The sequence below is a fragment of the Myotis yumanensis genome, unplaced genomic scaffold (genome assembly GCF_028538775.1).
Source record: "Myotis yumanensis isolate MYYU_CA2020_CCGP unplaced genomic scaffold, mMyoYum1.0.hap1 SCAF_1, whole genome shotgun sequence".
Lineage (NCBI taxonomy): Eukaryota > Metazoa > Chordata > Mammalia > Chiroptera > Vespertilionidae > Myotis > Myotis yumanensis.
This window is the reverse complement of record NW_027223752.1, coordinates 188,781,544-188,795,845: the sequence shown is the minus strand read 5'-3', so window position 1 is coordinate 188,795,845 and position 14,302 is coordinate 188,781,544. Positions and strand designations below refer to the sequence as shown.

Below are 14,302 nucleotides of genomic sequence, written 5' to 3'. Positions count from 1 at the left end.
AGAGTTCAGGATCATTTAGCAATTTGTGTTGCACTCAGATCTGAAATTTAAAAAAAAATCAAGTTACATTAAGCAGGGATGAATATTTAAAGGTTGCTCATATCTTGCAGTAACTTGTAAAAATACATATTTATACACAGGAATACACAATGCATTTGAATTTACCACAGACCAACCTGCCTTTCTATAAACTATATTTTCATTTTTTAAAATTTATTGGGACTTTATATCATATTATTTGAGTGGATGAATCACTTCCTTGTTCAGAAGACAAACTCTGAGTATAGAAATAGAATCACACTACACTTCTCAACCCTTTCTGGACTGGCACATTGGTTTTTACATGCAGTACAACCAAGAAACACTTACAGAACAATGACTGAATCCATGAAGTAATGAGACTATGTATTAAGAATGTCTGCCTAATAAGCAAAACAACAATCACATTAGGACTAACATAAGGCAAAATAAAGTTAATTTATGTGAAAAAACATCTCCCCTTCCAATCAATTGTGAATGCTGGAAAGCCAGGAACACATAATTTGTAACTAAGTCCACCAAAACCATTTCCAAATGAAAAAATAACCAAAGACAAAGAGAGAATGTGGTAGGGAAAAAAGAGAAAGATGAAAGTATATAAATTCTTAGAAAATAATATTTATCCTAACTTTGGTTTTTCTATCTGGAGTTTACCATATTCCTATTTTTAAGAAAACAACCAGAAGTTGAACTAATTTAATGTTTGTGTGCAAAAGTTTACATCATTGCATTTTTTAAATAATCAGTTAGATAAATACAAAATAGTTCATAACCTATTCTCACCAAGTAATTGCACAAGATCAAATGTTCAAGATTTCAAAATGAGTCTATTATTAAAATTGTCATCACTAAATGACAATGGACAGAGAGGGACAAATATTTTAAACACTCTGGTTAATTTTTATCAAATCAAATACTGTTATTGATTGATTGAAAATTGGACCAGGTGTCCCAATTATCATAACTGATACATTATCTTTCATACTCTGTATTTCCATGATTTGTACAACAGATTTCTTGTAAGGATATTTCTTCAAATATGTATTTCTATCTGTCTTCATTATATCTCAATAGAAACAGAAAATAGTTTCAAATAAAGGTTGACATCAGAAAGAGCCAATAGCACCATCAGCCAAATTTAAAAACAAGACAAATACCATTAATAAAATCAGGGCACTTGAAGTCTTGCACACACTACATGCAAAATTGCACCATTTGAGATTTTGGAATATAAAATATATATAAATTGACAATGAACTTAATGTTCATCATGAAAAGTATACTCCTGGATCAAAAGCATCAGTTCACTTAAAAAGTGATATTAGTATTAAGGAATATTTACAAATACATGTAATATTTATATAATTACCTAATCCCTACTTTTAAATCCTCAAATATTAATATGGATGACAACAGTCAACTTTCTAAATTGAATACAAATATAATTAGTCAAAAATTCAAACAAATTACTAACAATGATAATCATAATTATCACTTTTTATTTGGTTGCACAATCATTATGTTCCAGAAACTGTGCTAGGCACTTTACTGAATTTCTTCAGTTAATCCTCCCAAGTCTTATGAATACACACTATTTTTATAACCATTTTACAGATGAGAAAACTGGGGCTTACAGAGATTTTTAAAAGCTGCCCTGAATAACTAACTTTGAAAGAGTAGAGCCAGATTCATGTCTGATTGAGTCCAAAGCCCATTCTTCTAACCAGTGCACTCTACTACCCATTTTGACAGTCTAACCATTATAAAATCTAATATCTAACAAACTAGTGAAATTTAGTTGCCTATTTTCCTGGACTCCTTTTATGCTATCAAAAACAATCTAAAATCTGGTTTCTTTCCTATCTTCAAATGAATGTCACTAAACTTTGACTTTCATTTGTTGGGGATTTTACAGGTCTGTTTTAAAATTCCCAATACCACTGACTTTGAATAAATAAAAATTTTAGATCATCCTCTGAATTAATAATATATAGGATACCCAAATTCATAGGGCTTGCTTTCTTTTTATTTAGTTTTTCTTTATTGTCTTTTACTGCTTTCTATTGCAAATTTGTGTTATACAGACAAAACACATATTTTTTATTTCTCAGCATCATCCAGAACCTAAAAGGTTACCAGAGGTCCTGACTCTAGTTTGGGGACATAGCAAGCATTTGGAAAACTAAAATGAAACTGTTTAGAAAAATTAATTTGTTATTTGATCTAAGAAGGCTTTTTGTTGTTTTTGTTGTTAATCCTCACCCAAGAATATTTTCCCATTGATTTTTAGACAGAGTGGAAAGGAAGGGGAGAGACTGAGAGACAGAAACATCCATGTAAGAGAAACACATCAATTGGTTGCCTTCTTCACACATCCCGACCAGGGCCAGGGATCAAGCCTGCAACTGAGGTACACGCCCTTGACCAAAATCAAACCTGGGACCCTTCAGTCTACAGGCCGACACTCTATCCACTGAACCAAACCACCTTTTTTTTTATTTTTCTTTTTTTTCATAAAAGTAATGGCATCGATAGTATTTAGGTTTCATAGTTCAAAAACCGTAGAACTCACCTGAGTCCTGGAAAAAGAAAGGGTATTCAGCACTAGAAGGCATGGGGTTTCAATTTTCTTTTGTTTTTCTCTATTTTTTCTGGATGTGGAACTGAGTTCAGGCAAATTATTGATATAAAATAAGTTTGTCTTTGTCCCTTTCCACACCACTCTCTCACACAGACACTTATTTTCTAAACACAATCACTAGGGAGTTTGCCTTGACTCTTAAAATATTCCATTTCAATGTAGCTGTTCTCACTGCATAAACTCATTCATACTAATACAAGTCAGGCAAAAGTAGGTTTAAAGTTGTGAGTACAGGAAACAGAGTTTGTAGTTGTATTATTACTTGTTATTATATTATTTTCCATACAAATAACTGTCAACCTCCTGTACGTACATCTGAATATGTGAACTGATTATCCTTCAAACAACTAGACAGGATTATACCTAGGAAAAATGAAGAGGATTTTTTTAGCCATAAAAACCCTAAACATGGAAATCCAGGCAGCAGAACCATGAGTAAGACAAGAAATGCAAGCAGCGTGAGGGAAAATGTTTTCTGAAATGGAATGCCAACATTGGAAAACACGGTCTGCCTACATGTGTGCCTGAAGAAGGTCTGTCCTCTGTTGTTCTTTTTTTTTTAGTTTCTTCCCCTCCTATGTGTTTGAACCGCAGGGTCTTTAAACCTTTTTCACCTGCAGTTGCACACATAGGGCACAGGTTGGGTAGAAGCTAAGGGTGTGGACTTCCACGAGAAAGAGATCTAGACAGAGTAGCTATTGGTGTACACAAGACCATCTGCAAAATTTGTGTTTATAAGCTAGTAAATATAAATCTATAATAGAAAAGATGTTAAAATACATAGAATTCTAAGTTCTGGTACTTTGTGTAAAAATTAGACATTCCAGCATGTTGTTGCAAACTGTGAATAAAATGCATAAAGATGGTTTTATATGTTTACTCTCTGTAATAACAGTCACTGTCCTCATCATCAAAACTTTCTGTCCTATTTAAAAATGTGTGTGTCTTGAAAGCTTCCTTTAAAATGTATGATGAAAAGCCTGCCATATAGTAACACAAGAAAGTTAAAAGCCAAATATTTCCTCATACTTAAATTCAATGACACCTAAACATCTCCAACATTTTAAAGCTTTATTAAAATTCAAAATATTCACCATAGCAATCATTTTCTAACATTGACTCTGGGCGTATAACACCACCTACAACAGAACATTGCAGGTAGTTTACAAGCACCCTAGGTGTGCCTTTTTAACAGATAGAAATTGCTAATTTCTATGACATGTAGCATGTCAGAAAATGTCAGTAAGAATAATAATAAAGTCAAAAAAGCATGCTTTTTTTCTGACTCACTGAGTACTATAGGAGCTCATCTCAAGTATAAAGGATTCCGATTTTAAATCTCATAAGAAAAAAGTCACTGAACAGCATTAGTTCTAAAGTTCCCAACAGAATAAAGCTTTAGTAATTAGTCATATTTGTGCATAAAATAAGCAGTTAAGACAACTGGAAAGATGTTTCTCACAATCTTTTCTTGTTTGCCTTTTACCTCTCAATACACAGATTTATACTTTTTATTTCCTCTCTGGCTATCAAATTTTTATCTAAGAGGCAATAGTTCAATGAAAAGCAATTGTAATTTGTAATCACATGTTTTGGTTGAGTTCATTTAAAAAAAAGTGCTTGAAGATTCAAAACACCAGTTGCTCAATACAGCGTGTTCTGCACCGACCATTTCTAAATATGGAGTCTCCCTTCCTCTGCATGTGAGCGGGTAGTACAAGCACAAGTGACAAATTTCTAAACACACTTTTACCCGAAGAAATCTAGGGAGGAGTGTAAGTTATAATCATTGCCTTTTACTCTCCTCAGCTCCAACCACAACAAATGCAGAGTGCTGATTACACTGCTGGTGAAAATATGTCTATATCATAGAAATATGCTAAAAACGAACTGATTAGAAACAAGAGTTTATCTGTCTCTACTTTTTGTTTTTCTTTTCTTTTGACCAGCACAATCACTTAATGTTTGCTTACAGGGTGAAGACTTTCCACAAAAAGCTCATGGAAATTATGGGATAAAGTGATAATAAATGTACCATCTATTTAAGAATTTAAAGAAATTGCATCCCAGCATGTTTCTCACTCTGCTGCATATATTATTTTATATTAGTCCTATTTGCCCATTCTCTTGTTTTATTAACTGAAACATGAAATAGATCTGTCAGACATTCTAACTCTACACTTGTTCCAATTTGAATTTTCAAAATCTGGATTGACATATAAAATATTTCTTGTCCAACAAGAATAGAAAAAAAGCTTTATCTGTTTTTCTATTAATTTTACAATCAAACACATATGCCTAAAAACTGTGAGCTCAGAAAAATCAGGGGTACCATATCCATGTTTGTAACTCAACACCCAGAAAAGTACCTTGCACATAGTAGATATTCAATAAGTGCTTCTGAATGAATTAGGAATTACAACATTGGGGGAAAATAAGATATAACTGAGAAATCATGCATTTTACCCATTACAATTTACAATTTACACTGATGATACAGTTATTCATAAGTCGTAACCATTGTTTCCTCTTTTTCAATGGCCTTCTACTGAATTGAATCTGCTTTTTCAAGAATAGGTAAGCCTCTAACTGTCGTCTCCTTTTGCAGCCCAACAGATAACTGCTAAGAAATAAACACTGGGCACTAATTTTGGCGATGTAAACCCATGTTACCAGTTTAGTTTACTCACAAACTATCACAAAGCTGTAATTATTTATTCAAAGTAATTTGATTTCCTTAACCTACGATCCCAGCCAACTAAAGAAAAAGAAATGACTAATGTTAGTATTAAGTAAAATGAGTGTGCAAATGGAAATAGGGCACTGGACAATGAATGTCAAGATAACATTGTAAAATTTCAGTAAATAAAATGTATAATTTAAAGCAAATTTTATATTTGTATTTTTTTTAGTTCATTGGAATTTAGAAGAAACAGAGTGCCTTATTAGAATATACATCAAAAAATTTAAATTTATTTGAATATATTGGACTGTAATAGCTATTGACTTTTTTTTTTTCTACCCAAGAACACTTTCTCATCTTTAACATGTCTATGAACGGTGTTCCTGTTTCTATTGGGGAAACTGTTCTCCACTGCATGTGTCCTGGTGAGGCTATGGATCAGGATGCCTTCTCCCTCTCTACCTTGCTCCCAACCCCTACGGAAACAGGCAGGCTATCCGGGCTAGTCCACATACCGTCCACAAGGTAATCAGTACAGAATGAGAACTTGACCCAACTGAATCCATCAGAGTCTTTATCTGCAACCAAATATACTGATGCCCAGAGACAATAGCTCTTTCTTTTCAACAGATTTGCTAACTGAAGACCCTGTAAGCCTGACACCTTTGACAATTACCCTCATCTGAGCAAGAAGAGAATGAGACAAATAGGATAACTGACAAAATTTACAAAGAAAGAAAACCCTAAGAATGAGAATTGATCAATTCACTGGATCGAACTGCAACTGAGGCAATTTCCTCCTCAGGAGCACCCTGTAATATTCCAATAACTTTCTTTATTTCCTTTAAGCTATTATGAACTTGGATTTTATCAGTTGTAACCGAAAATCTTAATAGAGTGGAATATATATAAGAGGATGAAATCTAAGTTATATGGAACCAGAATAAAGCATTTTCTGGCAACAAATTTAAGCATTTTCTGGAAAAAAAAAGTTTTTGCTTTTCTTAATGCTTAAATACACCATAACTATGTTATAAAATATAAAAATAATTTAGGAGGCATAAATTTTATTGACTTGTTCATTTATAAATTTGAATTAAGCAATGACTGCTTACTCAATGCTATATTAGACACTAGGCATAAAAAGGAGGAGGAAAATATAGTCCCAACCTTCCTACAATTAATATGAAAGATGTCCTGATGAGACTCCTCATCTCTATTCAGTACTGAAGATCCTTGGATAAACAGAAGCGCAGAAGAATTTGATTTATAGTGAGCCTTACACTATAGCCAGTCCTTTTTAAAAAGAGTTGTAGACACTTATTTCCAATCGTGAATAAGTCCTGCCAGTTTTGTTTTTTTCCCTGTAAATATATCTTTATAGTTAGCTCAGACTTTAGGCTTTTTATCAAACCATGATTTTATAAATAAAGATTTCCACAACTAACCAGTCAACATTCGTAGTAGAACCTGCTAAAATCACTTAAGCTAAGGTCTTATCAGAATGTTTATTAGGTACCCTCTTCTATGGAAATGTTTTACCTGAAGAGGAAATGGTTTTGCAATGTTTTATCATTCCATTAAAACATAGTTTAGACACCTTTCTTAGATACTTTTAAAGAAAAAAACAAAAACACCTAACAATAATAATAGACATTACTGAAATAATTTAGCTCTAAAGGTCCAACGAAGCTTCTATTTTCAGCACTGGGAATGAAGTTACTTTTTAAATGTATGTTGCACTTTTTTTCACTTTATAAAGAATGCATTACAGTTTTATTTAAATTTCCTACACGTGTGAGCAATCATTTCCTTCCTATTTACCTTCCTGTACTTCCCCATTAGGGACTTAGGAACTGGGACAGTAGCTGCCATCACCCAGGATGCAGAGCTCTTAATTCTTCCCGATGAGGGCTATTTATACAACCAGCTTCACAAGTGATTCATCTCTTCTGTTTACTACTTTCTGAGGTACTCTATCAAAAAAAAATCATGGAACTAATTGCAAAGAGAAAAACATCCCATGGTCTTGTTTTTAGGGGGGAATAAAAAGGAGGGGGGTCTTCCACAGAGCATTTTGATTTTTATTATTTCCATATTTTTCAGCAATCCTAGATTTTCAAAAGTTTTAATGTTTTCTTCCACAGCACTGCATTATGAAACACTAAACCAGAAACCACGTGGTACTCACATGTCAGTCTGACTTATACTCGTTTAAATATTTCACTTTTAAATAAAAGTCCTGCACTCACTTTTCCAAGAAACCAAAAATAAATGTTAAACATTCTAAGATGTTAATGGCAACCTAAAGTGGAAAATAGAAGAATTATACCCTCGTGTTTGTGGGCAATGGGAGAGAGGAAAGAACAAGAGGAGGAACAATGACTAAAATTCTAAAGTTTTCCCACTTGAACATTTCACTGGACCTCCACTTCCTGAAGGGACATCTCCCACTAGGATTTCTCCTGAGGCCCAATTCAACATCTCTCTCTGCCCTCCTACCCAACTCCTCCTCCTACCCTAACACTTTCTAAAAAGAGCTTTCATTCTCACTGTTTCTAGTTAGTCGTCTAAGTCGGGGGAGAATGCCCAAGGGGCATGTGAGCCCCTCTCTGTCCTTTTCATCGTATATCCAGTGAGCTCTCAAGTCCTATTAACTTTTTAAAGCTTACCAAGTTTACCTTTTTCTTTCCAGTTTCACTGCCATGACAGTAACAACAGCAATGAACAGCTGCCAGCGAATATTTGCCAGAGCCTCCAGAGGCTGACTCAGAAAGAAAAACATTTCATACCTAGAGTTCAGTCCGACCCTGTCTATTGATAAGATTCTGACAGGGCAGAGTTTATTAGTCATTTCCCTTGAAGTTCTCGACCTAGTTTTATTGCAAAAGACCTAGCATCCCAGTGCCTGAAATAATTCCTGAGGAAGTATGGGTCCATCAGGGATGCTGTTTCCTCCTTAAAAACTAGGTTTCTGCTCTGCATCACTAATTTGCACTACAGGGTCCCCCATGAGAATGGTGGCTCTTTTCTGAATGCAGGGTCCTGAAATTCCACATAGTTTTTGTCTTGGGAAGACTAAATCTCCTTCCCCAGTTATTGACTGGTTCCCTAGTCCCATAGCCTTAGGATTTAGAACTAAGGCCTGGCCAAATACTTGACTATGGGTAACAACATCATCTAGCACTCTTTGTTATTATGACACACTTGCTAGATTTGATCCTCTCACATATCAATGCCATGCCCTTTTAGGACTAAATCGTTGATTGTTTAGAATACTGGCATCTCTCTCAGGGGACTCCTTTCCTACACAGTCCCAGCTTTACACGATTCCTCGCTTCCTACCAGTCCTTCTGAGTTAGATCATTCTTAATCATCATCTCATTTAATTCACAAAACAACCCAATGAAACAGATGTTAATATCCCCATTGGGCTGATGAGAATTTTAAAACTCAGGTTACATTAGAGAACACATACAGGCCACATGGCAGTGGTATGGTTGGAGCTCAGTCAGGTCATTCTATTCCCAACCATATTGTCTCCACTATATTAAGTTTCCTTTTACCGTGTCTCACAGACATTACTGCAAGACACTTAGAATACACCTTTCCATCTTCCAAATCATCCTCTACATCAGGGGTCCTCAAACTACGGCCCGCGGGCCACATGCAAATACAAATATTGTATTTGTTCCCATTTTGTTTTTTTTTACTTCAAAATAAGATATGTGCAGTGTGCATAGGAATGTGTTCATAGTGTGTTTTTTTTTAACTATAGTCCGGCCCTCCAACTGTCTGAGGGACAGTGAACTGGCCCCCTGTTTAAAAAGTTTGAGGACCCCTGCTCTACATTATCATAAAAGTATTCTTTCTAAACATTCACTGCTATCATATACTTTTCATACTCTAATCTTTCATGATTCCCCAATTATTTATGAAATAAGTGCAAAGTCTCCATCCAAGCATCTGAAGGCCTCCATAATCTGGGCCCAGCCTACAGGTCGATGTTTATCCCCCATATCCCTCCATGATCCAGGCCAAGCCACACTCCCTCCTGTGCCTCAGCCACTCAGCCCAAGCTGCTCCTAAAAGTCTATGTTCTTTGTTTCTAATTCAATCTACTCCAATTATCACAGCACAATCCAATCCCTACCACAAAAAGCTTCCATGACTTCACATATCAAACTTAACCCATCCTTCTGGCAACTCTACTGTAGCCATATTGTCATTTTAACATAAATAACATTATATGATTCTTTTTTTACCACATAGGGTGGCTCACTGAAATTTCCCACCTCCAAATCCCAACACTTCATAATTCTTGCAGGGGATCACCATATTCCAAAACTCAATTTATCATTATTTTCAAGTCCCTTCAGAGAAGATAATTTGTCTTATTTAAGTAGATACCTAGAAGAAGGATTCCTAGGTAAGATGGAGGCTCTATTCATAATTTTTTTGAGGCATCTCCATACTGCTTTCCATAGTGGCTGTTTACATTCCCACCAGCAGTGAATGAGGGTTCCTTTTTCTCCACATCTGCTCCAACATATGCTAAGTCTTTCAACACAATTTACTCAAGCTAAAGTCCATCAAGAACTTCAGGAAAGAAACACTGTATTTAGAAATTCCATTCTAAAGTTTCCCTAATACAAATTTTTAAAAACAAAATTTAACAAATAAATATAACAAGGCAATAACAACAATATTATCTCCTCTGGTAGTTAACTATTAATTTCTTGAAGGAGAAATCTGTAATCATAACCCATAAAGAGTTTTGAAAAGGAAATTAGTCATGTGGAGAATTTTGAATTAAATTTTTCATATAGAGAAAAAAATATTCCAAAGGGAATAACTCAGTAAGGTCTTTTCTCTCTGCCAGTATAATTATTAAAATAATTATAAATTCCCAAGCACAATAAAATTCTATTTAAAATACAATCCATTGATTGATTGATTGGGTCAAATTATCCTCTATTTTGCAATGTCCACACATATTCCTATATTTTAAAGCAAATCACAGTTGTAAAGTATTTATCTTGAATCCAGCTATAAAAATATTGCAATTTTTCATAAAAACTACTAATGTATGTAAACTCCTAAAATATTTAAATCTCTGTTCCATTCTGCATTTACATTTTGCCTGTCCACTAGAAGTACTAATATGTGATAAGGCCAAATTACATGTCTTCTCTGAAAAGCTCCATTAATTAAATAGGAAAAAGAGCTTACATGATACTAAAACCAAATTCAATAAATATCACTCTGTTTCTGAAAAACATGATCTTTAAAGAAAAATTTTATAAAAGCCAGAGCCCAATGTCAGAAGAAACTACAATATTTCCCCCTTCAATAAATACCTAGAGATTAAAGGAAAAGCTTTGACTTAGAGAATATCATATTATTCACTTCCATTTTAGGATGATGTTTACCAAAATATCATAAATACTTAATAGCAACTGTTCCTAGTGCTTCTAGCAAAAGGCAGTAAAATGAAACATAAACCTCAGCTGTGAAAGCCTGGGAGTTTTGCTTTGCATTTCATCACTCCACTTCCCCATACCCTGTTTAGGATAGCCCAGATTCTAATGATCACCAGAGACAGCTCTGCTGAATTTGAAACAGAAATATTATGAGTTCCAGTGAAACTATTAATCATTAAAATGGAAAGAACAACAAGAGCAGTCAAATATTCAGCCGGTGCTTCAAGTTGCCTGACTGATAGCTAGGAAATACCATATTGGAAAGAGAGTAATCACACATTCCAATCCAAATTTTTATTTGACATTGCTTCTATAAAGCCTATAAAACTCTCCAGCTATCAAGATGCTGAGGAACACCATGCTCAAAGGGTAGAAGTGTCTAAGATTGTTTATTAAAATCTTAAACTTGAAATCACAAACCCAATCTCACAGAGCTCAATTTGCAAAAATTAATACCAAATCTGACAAACAAAATCTAGATCTTTAGAATTACATGGTGCTTGCAATGCTGAACAACCTTCCTCCTTAACCTCTTTCTTCAAGATAATGACCACCTGAACTGGATCTCAGGATTACTTCTTACAGTTTAAAATGTATCTAAAATTATGAGCCTTTCCTGCCCCCAGAGAAATACTCACAGAATTAATTATTCCTTTAAGAGCTTGAAATCCACCTTTGACAGGAAAAACTTGTTCCTTGGAATCAGCAATTCTTTCGAGCTTTAGAAAGAGGAGAAAAATTTAATTAAGAGGTGGTTGAGACATATAACACTTTATAAACTTCATTACATTTTAATTATGTTCTTCTGAAGAATTACACCACAAGATTTATCCCCTACTGTAGCCTGTCAGAAACTGCACTAGGGATACTCTAAATGCATCACAATGAAATGAACTGAGATCAGCTTTACGTTGGCCTCAAGTTTCAATTTCAGAACAGTACAGAACTCTACTAGCTGTAAATGTCACCAGAGACAGGAGTCCTAATTAGTCATGCTCAACCAAAAATTTAAATGCAAAATCATTTTGTGAGTGCAAAAAACATTTTAAATATATAAAACCTTAAAACTTCCTGAAAAAAAGTTTTTTAAAGAAAATAATTAAAGATTTCTCATAAGCAAACTTCCTAAATCCCTGAACTCCTAAGGGTCTGGTTTTAAATCAAAATAAAACACTTAAATAAGACTGTCATAATAGTCTTGTCAGTTGAGTTAAAGAACAGAAGTACTTATATTATTTTAACCTAAATGTTTCTCCTGAGTTCTTCCAAACCAAAAAATGTTCAATAAATTTTGAGTTTTATTTTTCAGTAATAAAACCTGTTAAGATCAGACATTATTAATCAAGACATACAAGAATATGCTCATTTTTATAGAAAATCTTTAGCATCAGTGAAAGGAATTTAATAAACTAGCCTTAAGACAATTATATGATTTAGGTTAAAGTTTGCATATGCTCTACTCACCTGACCTTGTTCAAAGTCAAGGACACCAACACAATAAACTCTAGCCCCAAATGACCTGGCTAATTTTGCCTATGGAGAGAAATAGAGATAGAGGTAGAGGTAGAGAGAGAGAGAGAGAGAGAGAAGTTAATTACTCAAATATCAGGCTATCGATGAATACACTGGGGTATAAAGAACAGTTTCAGTTCAATACTCACCTCTTTCTCTGCATATGATGGCACCAGACCTTCCAACTTTCCATCTGTCAGAGCAATTATGATACTGGAGGTTTTTAAGCCTCCTGCTTTCTCAATTTGTTCATTTGCCTGAAAATGAAGAATAATTATCTAACTCACAATTTAATCTTAACTTTGAACCAGCATGTTCTATTCGAACTGAATTTATAATTGTGACAAAATCAAGATATTATGGACTGGCTTTTAAAATACAGTATTTTTGTTAACTATTTTATTGAAATATACATATATTTACTTTATAGAGTAATTACTATTGTGTTTAAATGACATAGATTTTTAGCTTTGGTTAGCTACCAAAGAGAAAATAAAATAAAATAATTTTAAAAGGCAAAATACCATCCAAATTTTTCTTATCATGATAAGTAATGTTTTCTATCAGCCTCATTCCTAAAACAACTAAATGAATTTAGATTTTTTTCTAAATAGATATGTAATAGGGTTTTCATTTTGACTAGAGAGTTATAAATTATTTCATCACAGCATAAGAAAACATTCTCTCCCATATGCATAAATGTTAAAAAACTTACTTTCTTTAGTCCTTCATGGATGAATGTCTCTCCTACTGGAACAACATCTTTTAAGTCCTTCAAGCCTTGATTGATTTTGCCTCTGAAAATAATGTTTTATAATATTAAACAAAAATTAGCAAAGATCACAATAAGCACTTCTCAAAACACATGGCAGCATTGCAACTAAGCTTTCTTCAGTAAGAAAAGGAAAGAGCATGAGCTTTGAGGGCAGATAGCTCTTCATACTTTCTGTCATGTTAATGAGTATATAATAATATCTGTGTTTTAACTACAAAAAACAAAAGTATTAACAATGTGAAATATCTTGAAAATTTAAGCATAAACTAGTAATTTTGAGTGGAGAACATCTACCTTCAATCATATTTATTTTACTAAATGCTAAGGAGTAAAATATGTTACTTCATAAAAAAAAAAAAAGAGAGAAAAAAGAAAAAGAAAAGCCACCAAGGACTGAGTAGTTCAGCTTAACTAAAAAAATATTTCTGAAGCACTTAACCCACCTCCCTATGAGTTGGAAATTTTCCTTGTTATCTGCAAATTCCTAAAGTGTGTTACTTAATGATGTTACTTATGAAAATTAACATTTTCTACTTTTGTCTCCCAGAGTCATGTCTCTTGATGTAGGCAATTTTATAGCACCTTCTCATCCATCCAGACACCAGTTCATTCTCTTGAATGTTGTGGATATTTAACATGTATTTGGTGAACAAATAAAAGAATAAATGGAGATGAACAAATAAAAAATAAATGGATGGATGGATGACAATAGATTATTCAGAAGAATAGTATGAATTAAAAAGAGAAAGAACCATAGAATATTTTTTTCATCATGACTAATTAGTTGTCCCAATGGAGTACATTGAAATAAAGTATGACTATAATAGTAAGAGGTATTTTGTGTGTATGAGTAAGAGAAGACACATTTTTCAGTTTTTTTAATACAGATTCCAAAGACTTTTTTAAAAAGAAAAAGGGGGGCGGGGGACACACTTCAAGAATCTTAAGAGATAAATACTTCAATGTTGCAAAATAACCTGAAATAAACTCAAAACTAATTTTTAAAATTTTAAACTTAAAAGAACAAGAGAAAGATCTTAATATATTGCTTTGGGTATTTTAGTTTTAAAACAGAAGCAAAGAAAAATACCTTTCTAAATAAAAGTCTTGAAATATTAAACTTAAGTATAATGCTTTCAATAAATCATGAAGAGCAGTCACACTACTCA

The 14,302-nt window shown here is 33.5% G+C and overlaps 1 protein-coding gene across 2 annotated transcripts in view; it reads right to left on the bottom strand.

Annotated features, from left to right (window-relative positions):
• The window catches only part of ANTXR2 (ANTXR cell adhesion molecule 2), a 129,686-nt gene that overhangs the window by 100,093 nt on the left and 15,291 nt on the right, over positions 1–14,302 (bottom strand). For both annotated transcript variants that reach the window (XM_070394185.1, XM_070394178.1), the window contains exons 4-7: positions 13,074–13,155; positions 12,508–12,615; positions 12,311–12,379; positions 11,485–11,565 (exon numbers count right to left, since the gene is read on the bottom strand). In XM_070394185.1, the coding sequence (XP_070250286.1) occupies positions 11,485–11,565; positions 12,311–12,379; positions 12,508–12,615; positions 13,074–13,155 (340 nt within the window). The remainder of the gene's footprint in view (positions 1–11,484; positions 11,566–12,310; positions 12,380–12,507; positions 12,616–13,073; positions 13,156–14,302) is intronic.